Genomic DNA, 18261 nt, shown 5'->3' with positions numbered 1-18261 from the left:
TGAGGAGTGGCTTCCATCTGGCCACTCTAGCATAAAGGCCTGATTGGTGGAGTCCTGTAGAAATGGTTGTCCTTCTGGAAGGTTCTCCCATCTCCACAGAGGAACTCTAGAGCTCTGTCATTGACCATCAAGTTCTTGGTCACCTCCTTGACCAAGGCCCTTCTCCCCCGATTGCTCAGTTTGGCCGGGTGACCAGCTCTAGGAAGAGTCTTGGGGGTTTCAAACTTCTTCCATTTAAGAATGATGGAGGCCACTGTGTTCTTGGGGACCTTCAATGCTGCCTTGACACAATCCTGTCTCGAAGCTCTACGGACAATTCCTTCAACCTCACGGCTTGGTTTTTGCTCTGACATGCACGGTCAACTGTGGGACCTTATATAGACAGGTGTGTGTCTTTCCAAATTATGTACAATCAATTTAATTTACTACAAGTGGACTCCAATCAAGTTGTAGAAACATCTCAAGGATGATCAATGGAATATTTCGAGTCTCATAGCAAAGAGTCTGAATACCTATATAAATAAGGTATTTATGTTTACTAAAAACCTGTTTTCGCTTTGTCATTATGGGGTATTGTGTGTAGATTTTAGAAAAAGGCTGTTTACGTAACTAAATGTGGAAAAAGTCAAGGGGTTTGAATACTTTCCGAAGGCCCTGTATGTGAGTTGGGAGGGTTAACCACTACGCCCTAGTTAAGATCTAGTCCCAGATCCCCATTATCCACAGACACAAACATGGCTGTACATCAAACAGCCAGCCCCTCGGACCCAGTTCTGGGCTGGCCCCTTGAACCCAGTTCTGGGCTGGCCCCTCGGACCCAGTTCTGGGCTGGCCCCTCGGACCCAGTTCTGGGCTGGCCCCTCGGACCCAGTTCTGGGCTGGCCCAAGCCCATAAAACAGCACTAACAGTGTTCCTCTCCTTCACTTCCTCTCTAATCATCCCTGAAAAAGCATTTTAGCAGAGCCTTCCAAGCCGTCTCTCTCCACTCCCTCCCTAAACTTCTAGTGGGGAGAGTCTGCTGTTCTATCCCTCGCCCTATTGAACCTCACCTCAGTTAGAGCAGGATAAACACAGGGAGTCAATGAGGACAGGCTCACTACCGCCACCTCCTGTTGAGGAGAGGAATTACAACCAATTACAGTGCGAGATAACACAAGAGATCCAATACTGCCTACCTCTGGCCACACTGGCAGAACAGGACACAGGGACACGTGGACACATTCTCATGCTCTACTCTGCCCACCCCAGTGCTTCTTCAAGCCCACTCGAGCAGAGCCTGTTTGGACATGACAGATCTAAACCACAGCTGGCATCGTCGATCCTTAATCATTTACACTGACAATGAGGAGATTTTTGGCTGGAGTCGCAGGGATGAGTTTTGTTTTGGTGTTTGTGTGTAAAAAAGGGGTCATTTGTGGTTACATCATAAACAGACAACAACAGTGTCTAGTAGATAGACGAGACAGAGACTTGTCTGATTAGAAGTGTCTCTATGGGTGTGTGTGAGTTTACATTTTTTGTAATTTATGAGACGCTCTTAACCAGAGCGACTTACAGCTATTAGTGTCTATATTTATCCAGAACAGAGCACTCAAGAACACCCACACAGGAAGGAATTAGGCAGTGCATCACTGATGACATAATCACGCTGTAGCCAGAAAATAATGGGATTACACAATATATTTGTTTCATATGGGGTCACTGGCCAGCTCCTGAAAATGCACACGCCTGAACACAATAATACACACACATGCATGCACGTAAAAGAACATACAACACTCCTTCCGTGGCATCCAACTGCTCTTAAACGCTAGTAAAACCAAATGCATGCTTTTCAACCGTTCGCTGCCTGCACCCGCACGCCCTACTAGCATCACCACCCTGGATGATTCCGACCTAGAATATGTGGACATCTATAAGTACCTAGGTGTCTGGCTAGACTGTAAACTCTCCTTCCAGACTCATATCAAACATCTCCAATCTAAAATCAAATCTAGAGTCGGCTTTCTATTCCGCAACAAAGCCTACTTCACTCACGCCGCCAAACTGACCCTAGTAAAACTGACTATCCTACCGATCCTCGACTTCGGCGATGTCATCTACAAAATAGCTTCCAATACTCTACTCAGCAAACTGGATGCAGTTTATCACAGTGCCATCCGTTTTGTTACAAAAGCACCTTATACCACCCATCACTGCGACCTGTATGCTCTAGTCGGCTGGCCCTCGCTACATATTTGTCGCCAGACCCACTGGCACCAGGTCGTCTACAAGTCCATGCTAGGTAAAGCTCCGCCTTATCTCAGTTCACTGGTCACGATGGCAACACCCACCCGTAACACTAGCCTACCTGGTTAAATAAAGGTTAAATAAATTAATAAAAATAAATAAAAAAACACATAAGCATGCACGCTTACACACTAACAAACACACAGCAAAATAGGGGACAGTGGAGCATTTAACCCTTTACACACCGTGCAATGACACCCTTTAAAATGGTACAAGAATATTTCTCATCTAAAATAACAGTGACCTTTAATTTACTGTCAACAACACTCACAGTATAGCCCCGCCAGAAGGACTGGATGAGAACAGCAGCATGCTGGTCTGACAGCAGTAGGGAGAGAGGGATGGGAGGCCTGGGACTGGGAGAGGGAGGGAGAAGAGAGGAGGGGATGGAGAGAGGAGAGGGCCGCGTGTGAGTCACCTCTGTTCATAAGGGCAGCATCAGCCTAAGGTGCAAGTTTGTGTCACTGTGTGTGTGTGTGTGTGTGTGTGTGTGTGTGTGTGTGTGTGTGTGTGTGTGTGTGTGTGTGTGTGTGTGTGTGTACATGCATACATATTTCATGTGATTTCTGAGATGACTTTCTTGCTCTGTGTTATGTTTGCGTATACACTTTATTAAGTCTCCTGCATCTCACTGTATCCTGAGCCAGTCCTTGACAAATGGGATCTCATGGAAGTCCACAGGGGCCTGTCCCTGCCGGCGGGGGTTCCGACTGCAGTGAGAGAGAAGAAAAGGCTTTGGAACAGACCGTAGCAGACAGAATATTAAGCTTAGTTTCACACAAAGACAAACTCCAGTCATAGTTGCGTAACACCAATCCATTTTTAGAGACAGACTTTTTTTTTTATGGTAAAAGCAATGGCTTAGCACTCAGAAGATAAAGAGGTGGCAGAAAGTTCAGAGACATTGTCAAAGATTTTTACTAAATCAACTGAGAATGGAAGAGAGCAAAGGGGGCATGCAGGCAGTCTTACTTGTACAGCCACTCAGTTAGGAAGTCACAAGCGTTGAATGCTGTTCTTTTCCTCTTAAACAGGTAAAAGGATGACAGTGTTACTGTACTGTAATAATCTGCAGAGCTCTACAGAAGTAGGCTACAGTATAATCATCATTATCATAGTATAATCAGTGCTTGAAGTCGTATTAAAGAAGTCCTAGTACTAGTTTTGGGTGTCGGGATTCATGTTAGAGACAATATTTCAGAAGAGGTGATCATACATCCTGTCACTCTATAATTCAAAGTCGTTTATGTAGTACAGTCAGGAGAAGCAAACTATTAAAATACTGTAATGTATTCTAGTTTGGTGGTCTGTAGTGTTCTGCAGGGCCACATTGATATCTAGTAAATTGCCATTATATCATGTTAGTGTTATCGTGTGATATAGGCCTAGTGCCAGTACCTCCAGGCAGTGTTGTCTCTGGGCCTCTCTCAGCATGGCCTCCAGTCCAGGCAGTAGCACTGGGAACACGGACCCCTCCAGGAACTGGGTGATTGGGCCTGGGGCAGACATGGGAATGGATCAACACAAGTGGGGTAAGAGTGGCCTTTCTGCCATGCAAAGGGACATTTCACTCCAACTGTAGCCTAAAACATTGTTTTGGTACTATTATTGGGGAGTAAAATCAAGACAGACTTGAAACATTATTATCATCTACTATGCTTAGAGAGCTAATTAAACAGGAAAGTATTGTTCCTGATAAAAGCATAGATTATGTATAGCGATTGAGGGGGGAAAGCAGTATCGGGTCTTGCACCAGAAACACTGAGGCTACAGGACACTAGTCTACTTCCTGTGCCATAAACGTCAAGACCTCTTGGCAGAGGCAATACTATGTTTAGCACATACAAAGAAGCTACAGTTTTAAGTGGTTTGAAACTCACGTTGATGGAGCTGGGGAGTGGATGCAGGGTGTGTGGTCAGAGGCTGTCTGTGACAGGAGGATGGAGGTTTGTCCAAGACAGAGTATCCAGCAAGGGCAGGGTGGCTCAGAAGAGGGTCAACATGCTTCACAGGATCATCATCCACAGTAACCTAGAAAGCCATACAGCACCATGTAGACAAACATATCGTTTTCTTTTTACAAATGAATTGTTGAATTTGAATGTATTTACTGAAGTGCAATTATTGTTGGCTGCCTTACCTTAGCTGCCATGAGACCATAGAAGACAGGAGAGTGCTTGCTGGCGCTGTACTGGGAGACATGAGTGCTCACTGAACCACTGTCTGTCCAAGCAGCGCTGGGTGGACTGGGCTGCTCCGACTCATATTCTGGTTGCACACAACAATGAAAACGCCATTTTTATTTATATTTTAGTCGACAACATGCATACCGGTATTTACAATTAACTCTCAAGCGAAGCATACCTTACCTTCACAGACTTGTTGCCACAATGATTTCTTAGCACCAATCATTTTTGCCATTCTGAAGCAGTTGCTAAGAACGCGTCGCTGGTTGTCATGGAAAAACGTATCTTCGTACTTCCGGTTTAAAAATATATACGAATAATATTTTTGATTAGCCACAAAAAAACGAATTTTAAACACCATTAGAAAATACGTATAACGGCACAACAAGTCTTTAAAAGAAACCAATGGCAAACACGCAGGGGCTTTTCCTAAAAAAAAATATTCCACGTCAGCCACTGGAGGGCAGCAGCTCCAGCTGACTCAGACGGAACCAAAGAGGGAGTTTTATTACGCTGGCTCAGGTTGAATCATAATCGGGCGAAAGCGGGGAGGGAGGCGCGCCATCTCAAATCAAACAGTAATCTGAGCCGCTCAGTCATGTTGTCAACAAGGCAGCACGGTGCATCGTCCATAAAATTGTATTTTTCATGAAATACATGTTTGAATTTAACTAGTTTTCATTGAGAAGGCAGATAAAGCATTTTTTTAAAAAAAATCAAAAGCAATCAATGTTGTGAAAGCTTGTGAAAACAAAATCCTACTCATCAGTCCACGTGCTTAGTTACATTACTTTTGTTATGAGCCGACTTTGCTGTCGACCATAGCGGGGCACCTGGCTCATGCCCGGGAGGCAGTAGGATCCTTGGGATGGCCCTACCCTACTTGCAGTAGAGTCCAACGCTAAACAGATTGAATTGGGACATGCCCGTGGCATTAATAAAACTCCTTCATTCCTACGTATGATCTACTACTCTGTATTTTGACCAATGAAGCTTATAATAACTTGGTTATATCAAAGACAGTTTGAATTACGATTAATGTGGTGTATTATAAGCTTATTATTATTTATTATAAGCTTATAATACACCCAACAATTGTGATTTGAAGAAAAGCCCTCAAACTTAACTCTGGACTTCAAAGCCACTTCCTCTGCGTTTTTATCCCATCAGGGACTGATTTAGACCTGGGTCACTGGGTGTGTGCAATTAATGATAAGGTAGAACAGAAAACCAGCAGGCTCTGGACCTCATAGGGTGAGTTAAGTACCCCTGCCCTATAGTGAGCTCTTATTCTAAGAGCATTCACCATCTAATGCAAGGGTGTCAAACTCATTCCATGGAGGGCCTATTGTCTGCAGGTTTTTGTTTATTCCTTTCAATTAAGCCCTAGACAACCAGGGGAGGGCAGTTATTTAGTAATTAGTAAGCTTAACTCATCAATCAAGTACAAGGGAGGAGCGAAAACCTGCAGACAGTCAGCCCTCCATGGGATGAGTTTGACACCTGTAATCTAATGGTACATTTGCGCTCATCCTCTCCCTGCTGCCATTCCAAAACCACAATCCCCCCCAGATGTGACCCCAAAGCAGCATTTAAATAAAAAAACAATAGTCTTTATTAGGTAAAATATCACATGCATCAAAAGCTCTCAAAATGTAATTCTTTAGGAATATATTCTAAATGCGGTTTAGCTACCTCAGGATGAGAGCAGCAACAAAATAAACGAAAAAACATTAAAAACAAATGAAAAACAAATCTGTACTGTCCCAAGATGTTTCCAAAATGCACTGAAAAGCTTTTTGATAAAAATACATTGCAGTCCTATCTTGCAGTAACTAATTATCTTAAAAATAAATAGGATCATGAAATAATTTTTTGTACATTTAGACTTTCTGGTCCACACAAAACTAATTTATAGCTACCCCATCTAGTTTTTTCCACAAATTGTGAGGACTTGTGCAACACACATTTCATTTACAGGCATCATTTGTCATTATTCTCAACTACAAATTGTAAAAGTCAAACATAATTACACTTACAATGGGTAATACAAATAATAGAAATATTGACAAGGTGTACCCTTTTTTCATAAAGCAACACTGATAAAATCTCATTCTTAAAAAAGGACCAACTATTAACAATGAAATATACAGATGACATTCCTGCAGGGAGTAGAAGGGATTATGCGCTATCCGGGATCCTTGGGATGGCCCTACCCTAAACTCCTAACCCTAACCTCAACTTCAAATGGGATGATGTCAGAGTTGGGACATCCCAAGGATCCCCTTTTCCGGAGTAGAAGCTCTAGTAGAGGATGTTATAATGACTGTGCAAGGAGCAGCCAAACCATTGGCTCGCTGCACTAGAAGAAGCCAAACCATTGGCTGTCAGTCTCACTCTCATTAACACTCCAGTCTGGACTCCACAGAGCTTCAAGACCAAATCTTAACTTGAGATACACATGTATCAACTCATTAAAAGTCTGTCCATGTGTGTAACATTTTCTATAGGAGAGATAGAGCTTAGTTTTGATGGCTGTGTGGATGCATAAAGTCATGGCGAACAGGAGTGTTGTAGAGTCCAAAGAACGGTAGTAGTCCTGTCTGTGTCTTGCGAGTGTCCACTGACCATGTTAGCTGGCCCTGCAGACTGACCAACCAACAGCAGCAGAGAGAAGTAGCTTTGTATCAAGAGAAGAGAGGCCTATACAGTGTCATGTAGGCCCAGTGTGTGTGAGGCCTATATAAAACGTCATTTAGGCCCAGTTCTGTGGCTTTGATCCAGTTCTGTGGCTTTGACCCTGAAATTCCATCAGAATCCACAAGGGGTTTTCAAAGAAACATCCAATTCAAAATAAAACCTGATTAAAACACCAACCAAATCAGACAGGATGTGTAAGGAAATAAAAAGATGTGTGTAGTCCGTTTCATCTCGAGGTCACAGGCTCCTGTGGTTGAGTGAGAGCGGCAGAGGAAAACGCTCCTCCAAAAACCAAAGGGTTATGACCTGGAGGGCTAATTCAGTGCAAGAGCAGGTTTAAGGAGGAGGGACTGGGACCGAGCTTCTCCTACCTTCACGCTTCTCTTCTACATTCCCTGACATTTCATTACAGTCCATTCTTTCATTCTTTTACCATTTCAGTACTAAAACAAAAACCCCCTTGGACACATTCTAGCATAAATCAAACACCCATCCCCATACTTCTGAAGTCACTCGTTTATATCAGTCTCGGTTTCCCGGCCCCCTCCATTTAGAAAAATATGTCCAGTATTATATACAGATATCAGAGAAATGCATATCATCCTGACTGGCAGTTCAAATGGCCGCCATCCTCCCTCACTGGATGCGTGGTTCTCCGTGGACTCTGAAGCGGTAGAGGCAGGTGTACTCGGGGTGACCCCAGTTGGTCAGCACCCGCACCTCGATGATCTGGAAGGCCCTTTCGTTCTTCTCCTGGATGGAAGGGACATAGTGAGGAGTGATAAGTATTGAATCTCAAAGTATCAGATTAAAAAAAAATAACATTTTTGACAAAGTAAAAAAGAGCCAGAGAGAGTATGTACAGTGCCTTGCGAAAGTATTCGGCCCCCTTGAACTTTGCGACCTTTTGCCACATTTCAGGCTTCAAACATAAAGATATAAAACTGTATTTTTTTGTGAAGAATCAACAACAAGTGGGACACAATCATGAAGTGGAACGACATTTATTGGATATTTCAAACTTTTTTAACAAATCAAAAACTGCAAAATTGGGCGTGCAAAATTATTCAGCCCCCTTAAGTTAATACTTTGTAGCGCCACCTTTTGCTGCGATTACAGCTGTAAGTCGCTTGGGGTATGTCTCTATCAGTTTTGCACATCGAGAGACTGAATTTTTTTCCCATTCCTCCTTGCAAAACAGCTCGAGCTCAGTGAGGTTGGATGGAGAGCATTTGTGAACAGCAGTTTTCAGTTCTTTCCACAGATTCTCGATTGGATTCAGGTCTGGACTTTGACTTGGCCATTCTAACACCTGGATATGTTTATTTTTGAACCATTCCATTGTAGATTTTGCTTTATGTTTTGGATCATTGTCTTGTTGGAAGACAAATCTCCGTCCCAGTCTCAGGTCTTTTGCAGACTCCATCAGGTTTTCTTCCAGAATGGTCCTGTATTTGGCTCCATCCATCTTCCCAACCATTTTAACCATCTTCCCTGTCCCTGCTGAAGAAAAGCAGGCCCAAACCATGATGCTGCCACCACCATGTTTGACAGTGGGGATGGTGTGTTCAGCTGTGTTGCTTTTACGCCAAACATAACGTTTTGCATTGTTGCCAAAAAGTTCCATTTTGGTTTCATCTGACCAGAGCTCCTTCTTCCACATGTTTGGTGTGTCTCCCAGGTGGCTTGTGGCAAACTTTAAACAACACTTTTTATGGATATCTTTAAGAAATGGCTTTCTTCTTGCCACTCTTCCATAAAGGCCAGATTTGTGCAATATACGACTGATTGTTGTCCTATGGACAGAGTCTCCCACCTCAGCTGTAGATCTCTGCAGTTCATCCAGAGTGATCATGGGCCTCTTGGCTGCATCTCTGATCAGTCTTCTCCTTGTATGAGCTGAAAGTTTAGAGGGACGGCCAGGTCTTGGTAGATTTGCAGTGGTCTGATACTCCTTCCATTTCAATATTATCGCTTGCACAGTGCTCCTTGGGATGTTTAAAGCTTGGGAAATCTTTTTGTAGCCAAATCCGGCTTTAAACTTCTTCACAACAGTATCTCGGACCTGCCTGGTGTGTTCCTTGTTCTTCATGATGCTCTCTGCGCTTTTAACGGACCTCTGAGACAGTGCAGGTGCATTTATATGGAGACTTGATTACACACAGGTGGATTGTATTTATCATCATTAGTCATTTAGGTCAACATTGGATCATTCAGAGATCCTCACTGAACTTCTGGAGAGAGTTTGCTGCACTGAAAGTAAAGGGGCTGAATAATTTTGCACGCCTAATTTTTAAGTTTTTGATTTGTTAAAAAAGTTTGAAATATCCAATAAATGTCTTCACAAAAAAATACAGTTTTATATCTTTATGTTTCAAGCCTGAAATGTGGCAAAAGGTCGCAAAGTTCAAGGGGGCCGAATACTTTAGCAAGGCACTGTAGTATGCAAGATGGTGAGAGGTTTTTTGTGTGTGTTTGTTGGCGTATGCACATGAGTGTGTATAAATTGATGTAATTTCTTGTGTTTACCATGACAGGGAAGTTCTGCATTGAGTCTCCGTCCTCCTGGTAGGTGTATTGACCCAACAGCTTTCCCTCCTCCTGATACTCATCATCCAGACCCTGAAAACACACAGAAACCAGTCAGTGATGTCAGGCAGGAGACTGAGACCATAGATAGCCCATGACCAACAGAAGGCACTCCATGTAGTTGCTGATATTGTCAGTATGTGTGTGTCTTAAGTAGACAGTGTAGTTGCTAATATTGCCAGTATGTGTGTGTCTTACATAGACAGTGTAGTTGCTGATTTTGCCAGTACATGTGTGTGTGTCTTAAGTAGACAGTGTAGTTGCTGATATTGCCAGTACGTGTGTGTGTGTGTGTGTCTTACATAGACAGTGAAGTTGCGCGGGGCGCTGGCGATGTTGCCGGTAGGGGACAGGGCCTTGGGGATGTGCTCCAGACAGAAGGCTGTGGGGAGGATCCTCAGGGACAACCGGATGACCAGGTAACCATGAGAACCTTTAAACGCCCAGCAGTTCCCTGGATACACATCAGGCTGAGGGAAGGGGAAAGGGCGATGGGCGGAGGGAGGAAGAGATGGTAAGACATGTTAGAGTCACTGATAAAGACTAATAACTTTCAACATTTACCATTATCTACAAATAAAAACACTGATAAAGAGGAAACAACGACGCCTGGTGGTGTTGAAAACGACAGCTTCTTTCTGGAATAACTATTGAATCAGTGTCTTCTAAGCAGCTCAGCAGCTATTCCTGGATTGCAGCTATTGTTGGAATGTGTTTTTATTTGTACACTGTGTTTGTGACCTGGAACAATAAAGCTTCTGAAGGTTTGAATTGGAGAGCTCACCTGGATGGCGACGCGAGGCGACTGGGAGAAGTACCAGAGGGGCACGCTGAACAGACTCATGAGGGCCGTCTTTGTCTCGTACGTCTCCGAGCAGCGCGTGCTTAGGATGCTACCGCCTGACCGCACAGACACATGACCACGTTACATCATTACCACAGTTCAACCACAATAGATTCCTTTATATTTCTACGCAGGAAGACCACATTGGAAATACATGTCTTAAGGTTTATGAGTGTTATCTGCTGGGAATAAGTGGATCTTTATTTAATCAACCAATCAATGAATGAAAGAATGGGAGCAAGAAAGACATTCTTATTCAATCTTAGGTCAAAATGTATACGAGTCAGAAATCCTAATGCCTGAACCACAACTCTGTGGTGAGGAAACTGTATAGAAAAGCCATCTGACCATACACAGGGATAATGCAATGAAACACACAACATACAATAACATGATTCCATACTAACACACACATCAAAATAGAATCCACACAAGACAAACGTCAGACCACTCAGTTCATCTGGCCACTAATCTGATGTCTCTAATGGAGCCCTTTGTGCCTGTCCAATCCACACAGGCCATTATTAGTATGACAAACAGGCTTATTGTCCACGGAGCCAGACTACCTGAGCTTTGGTCTCTAATGCCCTACTACCCTCTTCACTACTGTTATACCAGTACCATTCATACTGAAATGGCACACTATTCCCTTAGTACACTACTTTTGACCTGGCACCCTATTCCCTTTATAGTGCACTACTTTTGTCCTGGTCAAAAGTAGGACACCATAGGCACCCTATTCCCTTCATAGTAGAGCACTATATAGGGAATAGGGTGCCATTTGGGACAAACACTCAGTGCTGGCTGCTGTATAGTTATGTAACACTAGGCTAGGATAATCCTTCCATTATAAACCACCATCATGGAGCTGGCTGTAACCCACAGGATGGTTCTGAACCACAGAGTGGTTCTGTTTATGGACATGTCAACAGGATGGTTCTGAACCACAGGGTGGTTCTGTTTATGGACATGTCAACAGGCTGGCTCTAACCCACAGAGTGGTTCTGTTCATGGACATGTCAACAGGCTGGCTCTAACCCACAGAGTGGTTCTGTTCATGGACATGTCAACAGGTTGGCTCTAACCCACAGAGTGGTTCTGTTCATGGACATGTCAACAGGCTGGCTCTAACCCACAGAGTGGTTCTGTTCATGGACATGTCAACAGGATGGCTCTAACCCACAGAGTGGTTCTGTTCATGGACATGTCAACAGGCTGGCTCTAACCCACAGAGTGGTTCTGTTCATGGACATGTCAACAGGCTGGCTCTAAGCCACAGAGTGGTTCTGTTCATGGACATGTCAACAGGTTGGCTCTAACCCACAGAGTGGTTCTGTTCATGGACATGTCAACAGGCTGGCTCTAACCCACAGAGTGGTTCTGTTCATGGACATGTCAACAGGTTGGCTCTAACCCACAGAGTGGTTCTGTTCATGGACATGTCAACAGGCTGGCTCTAACCCACAGAGTGGTTCTGTTCATGGACATGTCAACAGGCTGGCTCTAACCCACAGAGTGGTTCTGTTCATGGACATGTCAACAGGTTGGCTCTAACCCACAGAGTGGTTCTGTTCATGGACATGTCAACAGGCTGGCTCTAACCCACAGAGTGGTTCTGTTCATGGACATGTCAACAGGCTGGCTCTAACCCACAGAGTGGTTCTGTTCATGGACATGTCAACAAGCTGGCTCTAACCCACAGAGTGGTTCTGTTCATGGACATGTCAACAGGCTGGCTCTAACCCACAGAGTGGTTCTGTTCATGGACATGTCAACAGGTTGGCTCTAACCCACAGAGTGGTTCTGTTCATGGACATGTCAACAGGCTGGCTCTAACCCACAGAGTGGTTCTGTTCATGGACATGTCAACAGGCTGGCTCTAACCCACAGAGTGGTTCTGTTCATGGACATGTCAACAAGCTGGCTCTAACCCACAGAGTGGTTCTGTTCATGGACATGTCAACAGGCTGGCTCTAACCCACAGAGTGGTTCTGTTCATGGACATGTCAACAGGCTGGCTCTAACCCACAGAGTGGTTCTGTTCATGGACATGTCAACAGGCTGGCTCTAACCCACAGAGTGGTTCTGTTCATGGACATGTCAACAGGCTGGCTCTAACCCACAGAGTGGTTCTGTTCATGGACATGTCAACAGGCTGGCTCTAACCCACAGAGTGGTTCTGTTCATGGACATGTCAACAGGCTGGCTCTAACCCACAGAGTGGTTCTGTTCATGGACATGTCAACAAGCTGGCTCTAACCCACAGAGTGGTTCTGTTCATGGACATGTCAACAGGCTGGCTCTAACCCACAGAGTGGTTCTGTTCATGTAAACAGAGTGAGAGGTCTCTCTTTACCTCCAGACTCCAGGGCGTAGTCCACTAGGCCCGTCCTATCCTGGGAGTAGAGTTTCAGGGCATTCTGGACGATCAGCTGCACTTGCTAGGGGAGAGAGAGGCAGAGGCAGGGACGGGGGGTTAGGATGTCTGTATGGTTGGATACCTTTTGCAGAGACTCTGCCATGCACCTCCACACACAGTGACTCCTAGTCTCATTGACAATCATGACCCCTTAAAGTAACAGTCATCATATAGTGAAAGTACATCATATAGAAAGGTGGTTTCCAAGACCCAAATTAAACCTACTCCTGATCCACTGTTCACAAAGCATCTCAGAGTAGTAGTGCTGAATGATCCAAGATCAGTTTAGCCTTTTAGATCATAATGCATAAGGTTATATGGTCAGATCCTAGATCAGCACTCCTACCCTGAGAAACTTTGTGGATGCGGGCCGTGAAGTCAAAAGCATGCTCTATGGAGAATCTGGGTCCAGGACACCGGTCCATCATGAAATAAATCATGATAATGAAGCCGTTCCTCTGATGACAGTGAGTAGCACTGGGTTAATGACAACAAAGAGTCCCTATAGTGGAGTGTGTAGTCTACCTCCTCAGACAGTCCCTCGCCCACGGCGGTGTGTTGGACACTCTGTGTAATAGCCTGGGTCTGGGTGGTGATGACTGCAGCCCTGGCCTCAGCCTCCGTCCGGGCCTCGGCCCTGCTCTGCTCCAGCTGCAGCGACACGTTCCTCAGAATGCTGAGCTCCAGGTTGGTCAGGAGGGTCTGCAGGTCGGCCCCGCTCACGTAGCGCGACGACAGCCACTGGAGGAGTCCTTCGGGGATGTCGGGTTCTCCCTGGTGGGTCTGGTCGTCAGAGCCGTAGAACAGGGCCTGCAGCTCCCGCCTCACCTGGGCGGACACCTGGGCGGACACCTGGGAGGGAGAGGTGAGAGAGAGGGAGAGGTGAGACACATCATGTGTGAGGGGCTGTAACTGCAGAATACATACACCATCATGTAGAAGTTCAGATCAGTAACAGCACAGTACAGGCTGTCATTTGGAAGAATGCCATTATATTGCAAAGGTAATGTACAACTACTATAATAAAGACTGAGCTATATCAGCGCAAGGTACAGTAAAAACTAAAAGCAGTAAACAGACAGTTGTCTCCCATACTCACCGTTTCCTGGATTGTGTTCAGCTGCTCACATTTCCCCTGACATCCCATCACCCCCTGCAGGTCGCCCCTGATCCGACCCAACTCCCCCTCCAGCCTCTGCACCTCCGCCAGCAAAGCAGCAGGGGCCTCCGGGCCCACACCCACACTGAGGCGGAGAAAAGAGAAAGCCAGAGAGATAAAGGGGGAAAGAGAGAGAAGTGTCTGTTACAATTGCTTAGGTTTGAAACATTTCCCCAAAATCCCCCATTTTCCAGAAATCCAGTTTGGAAGATTCCCTGATGTCTGGCTTATTACCTCCTGATTCCAGGAAGCTTCTAACCAACATTTCTGGTAAACAAGTTTTGAGAAACTGACACAAATTTTGCAACCCTGGACATGGCTCCACACTTCAAAGAATACAAATGTTTGCATGCTGTAAAAAAAAACGAACTCCAATACACTGGCTCTATTGTTTGATTTAATAATGGACCACTTAGACCAATGTTAAGACATTAAAACATTGTGGGGAACATGAAGAAAATCAGTGTGCAAGAGTTTCTTTCCCCTTGAAATGGAGTGCAGGTGGAAACCGTAGAGAAGTTCTGCACTATATCATCTATGGACGTTAAGCCACCGACCGTGAACCTACCTGACAGGGACAGAGGCAGGGGCTGGTGTGGCTGTCTCCTCTGTCTCCTCCTTCCGCTGTTTCTGTTTCTGTTGCACCGCCTGAAATACAACCTCATTAAAATACAGTACAGTACTGTAATATAAATGAAAATGTACAGTACTGTAATATAAATGAAAATGTACAGTACTGTAATATAAATGAAAATGTACAGTACAGTAATAAATGAAAATGTACAGTACTGTAATATACATGAAAATGTACAGTACTGTAATATACATGAAAATGTACAGTACTGTAATATACATTAAAATGTACAGTACTGTAATATACATTAAAATGTACAGTACTGTAATATACATTAAAATGTACAGTACTGTAATATACTTTAAAATGTACAGTACAGTAATAAATGAAAATGTACAGTACTGTAATATAAATGAAAATGTACAGTACAGTAATAAATTAAAATGCACAGTACTGTAATATACATTAAAATGTACAGTACTGTAATATACATTAAAATGTACAGTACAGTAATAAATGAAAATGTACAGTACTGTAATATAAATGAAAATGTACAGTACAGTAATACATTAAAATGTACAGTACTGTAATATACATTAAAATGTACAGTACTGTAATATACATTAAAATGTACAGTACAGTAATACATGAAAATGTACAGTACTGTAATATACATTAAAATGTACAGTACTGTAATATACATTAAAATGTACAGTACTGTAATATACATTAAAATGTACAGTACTGTAATATACATTAAAATGTACAGTACAGTAATAAATGAAAATGTACAGTACTGTAATATAAATGAAAATGTACAGTACAGTAATAAATTAAAATGTACAGTACTGTAATATACATTAAAATGTACAGTACTGTAATATACATTAAAATGTACAGTACAGTAATAAATGAAAATGTACAGTACTGTAATATAAATGAAAATGTACAGTACAGTAATACATTAAAATGTACAGTACTGTAATATACATTAAAATGTACAGTACTGTAATATACATTAAAATGTACAGTACTGTAATATACATTAAAATGTACAGTACTGTAATATAAATGAATGGCCAATAAGCTTCAATACAGCATGTGTTGACATGAACACTTTCAGCACGGGCATTATATGTCATCACAATTAACCTAAAAGGACAGGGACATGCTGACCAGATGACTAGACTTGTATGAGTGTGTGTCATACTGTATGTATTCAAATGAACTACCTGAGATGATGTATGTACTGACTGGTGCCAGAACCGGTATGTTCCTGTTTGTGTTCCTATGGGTGGGTAATGTGATGCGTGGGTCTTGTATGTGTCAATCAGTAATAAGCTTGTGAGACTGCACCTCAAGCTTAGCTGTTAGCCTGCTAAAATCTAGTGGTGTGTGTTCAGATGAGCTGTGGAGGTAACGTATGCTTCTGGATGGATGCATTTGATCTCACAGAGTTTAATTCATAGTCTGGTGTGCATTTCCCATAGACTATTTCCTCAGTCTCAACTGCCAGGACCTGTATGTTCCTGTATGTATTGGGATATGTAGGTAATGGGGTATTGTGTGTATTTCTCATGAATAGACGTTACCTCAGTTTTAGTAGCGAGGACCTGCAGCAGCCCCTCCAGCTCAGCTAGCCGTGTCTCCTGACTCTGCTGCTGCTGAACCCTCTGCTCTTCAGTCTGCACAGGAGAGAGGGAGAGAGGAGAAAAGGTCACCCAGAAGTAAAGAGTAAGGAACTCGGTAATAAGGAATAGGGGGTCAGTATGGAATGCTTACGAAGCAAAACGGACTGAAATCTGACCCTACATAAAAAGCACAAATCTGTACAGTTATCAATTAAAATGTTGAAGCTCAACCCTCCGATCAGCCCTGCAACCAAGCTCCAACCCCATTCCTGCAACCAAGCTCCAACCCCATTCCTGCCACCAAGCCCCAACCCCATTGGTGCCACCAAGCCCCAACCCCATTCCTGCCACCAAGCCCCAACCCCATTCCTGCCACCAAGCCCCAACCCCATTCCTGCCACCAAGCCCCAACCCCATTCCTGCCACCAAGCCCCAACCCCATTCCTGCCACCAAGCCCCAACCCCATTGGTGCCACCAAGCCCCAACCCCATTCCTGCCACCAAGCCCCAACCCCATTCCTGCCACCAAGCCCCAACCCCATTCCTGCCACCAAGCCCCAACCCCATTCCTGCCACCAAACCCCAACCTCATTCCTGCCACCAAACCCCAACCTCATTCCCGCCACCAAACCCCAACCTCATTCCCGCCACCAAACCCCAACCCCAAGTCCCAACCCCAAGTCCCAACCCAAAGTCCCAACCCAAAGTCCCAACCCAAAGTCCCAACCCAAAGTCCCAACCCAAAGTCCCAACCCCAAAGTCCCAACCCCAAAGTCCCAACCCCAAAGTCCCAACCCCAAGTCCCAACCCCAAGTCCCAACCCCAAGTCCCAACCCCAAGTCCCAGTCCTATCAACATCTTTGTGTCCGGCCCCAGTCCCTTACCCCTCCCCTGACAGCCATCCCTACCTGTGCCCTGTGTGAGGCCTCCTGCTGCTCCAGCTCTCCTCTCAGCAGGGTGATCCTGTGCTCCAGCAAACCAGAGACCCAGAGACCCAGGCTGTCTCTGTCTGTCTGGCTGTCCAGCTGCTCCCTCAGGAGGGTGTACTGGGCCAGGGTGTCCCCGTGATGCTGCTCCTGCCTCTGGTCCCCCTGCTTCAACCGCTCCCACAGCAGGGTCAGACCATGCTCTACCCGCTCCAGACGCTCCAGGCCCTCTGTGTCCACGGTGACTATGGGGGGAAGGACTGGCTGTAGAGGGAGATACGGGATAGACAGAAATAAAGGAGGGACACAGAAGTATAGTGAGAGGTTAGAGAGAGAACAAGAAAGCTTGTTTTAGTCCAACAATCATGAAGCACCATATTCGCACAATACAGACACAAATTGAGAGACGCCCTCAAACTTCTCAGGCGAGCTCCTCTCTTACCTGTGCCTGTGGGCCGGGGGTTGCTGTGGGGGTCTGCTCCAGTGGTGTGGCGGGGGTGGGAACAAGGGCAGGGGTCAGGATAAACGATGAGAGGGTGAAGGGGGACACCACTCTGGAGCGCCACTCTGTCAGGTTTATGGCTGGAAGGTAGGAGAGGAAACTGGACGGACCCCAGAACCACAACCCTGAGAGGAGAGAGAAACAGGGAAATGAATCAACAGGAACTACATTATGCAACAACCTGCCTGTCGTATATGTTTTTTTTGTGTTTATGCATGAATTTGGGGATTTGATAGTAGCTTGTGGGTTTATGAATGCAAGTCCGTGCTTTTCTGAGTAGACTGTTAGTGTAGAAAGTACAGTGTGTAAAAGTGTTGTTCCACAGTTGTTCCACAGAAGGGCTGGTTCTGTAGCTGTGTGCCCAGTAAGAGTGACCTAGATCTGGGGCTGGATTTGGAGCAAGCTCTGGGGGGCTGGTTAACAGCTCTGGTGCTACACAGC

The 18261-nt window shown here is 44.7% G+C and overlaps 2 protein-coding genes across 24 annotated transcripts in view; both read right to left on the bottom strand.

Moving 5' to 3' along the window:
- Window positions 1-1176: 1176 nt before the first annotated feature.
- LOC139402064 (IQ domain-containing protein K-like) lies at window positions 1177-4711 on the bottom strand (the record flags this gene model as incomplete). Its single annotated transcript, XM_071146154.1, has 8 exons — window positions 4660-4711; window positions 4431-4558; window positions 4171-4321; window positions 3689-3786; window positions 3263-3315; window positions 2923-3000; window positions 2562-2646; window positions 1177-1187 (listed from the first exon to the last, which is right to left on the bottom strand). Coding segments are annotated over exons 1-8 (656 nt in total), but the record flags the coding sequence as incomplete, so codon positions are not given.
- A 1356-nt stretch (window positions 4712-6067) lies between these two features.
- The window catches only part of LOC139402060 (SUN domain-containing protein 1-like), a 50042-nt gene continuing 37848 nt past the window's right edge, over window positions 6068-18261 (bottom strand). For 13 of the 23 annotated variants that reach the window (XM_071146137.1, XM_071146146.1, XM_071146150.1 and 10 more), the window contains 11 exons: window positions 17761-17945; window positions 17301-17582; window positions 16354-16446; window positions 14756-14835; window positions 14128-14272; window positions 13554-13880; window positions 12966-13050; window positions 10550-10665; window positions 10068-10235; window positions 9706-9798; window positions 6068-7929 (listed from right to left, as the gene is read on the bottom strand). In XM_071146137.1, coding sequence (XP_071002238.1) covers window positions 7813-7929; window positions 9706-9798; window positions 10068-10235; window positions 10550-10665; window positions 12966-13050; window positions 13554-13880; window positions 14128-14272; window positions 14756-14835; window positions 16354-16446; window positions 17301-17582; window positions 17761-17945 — 1691 coding nt within the window. In that variant the 3' untranslated portion in view covers window positions 6068-7812. The remainder of the gene's footprint in view (window positions 7930-9705; window positions 9799-10067; window positions 10236-10549; window positions 10666-12965; window positions 13051-13553; window positions 13881-14127; window positions 14273-14755; window positions 14836-16353; window positions 16447-17300; window positions 17583-17760; window positions 17946-18261) is intronic. The other 10 variants (XM_071146140.1, XM_071146144.1, XM_071146136.1 and 7 more) reach the window with 1 other exon arrangement.

This window comes from Oncorhynchus clarkii, unplaced genomic scaffold, assembly GCF_045791955.1.
Source record: "Oncorhynchus clarkii lewisi isolate Uvic-CL-2024 unplaced genomic scaffold, UVic_Ocla_1.0 unplaced_contig_586_pilon_pilon, whole genome shotgun sequence".
In the NCBI taxonomy this organism is placed as follows: Eukaryota; Metazoa; Chordata; class Actinopteri; order Salmoniformes; family Salmonidae; genus Oncorhynchus; species Oncorhynchus clarkii.
Note: the sequence above shows the minus strand (reverse complement) of the source record. Positions and strands in the feature narration are given on the sequence as shown.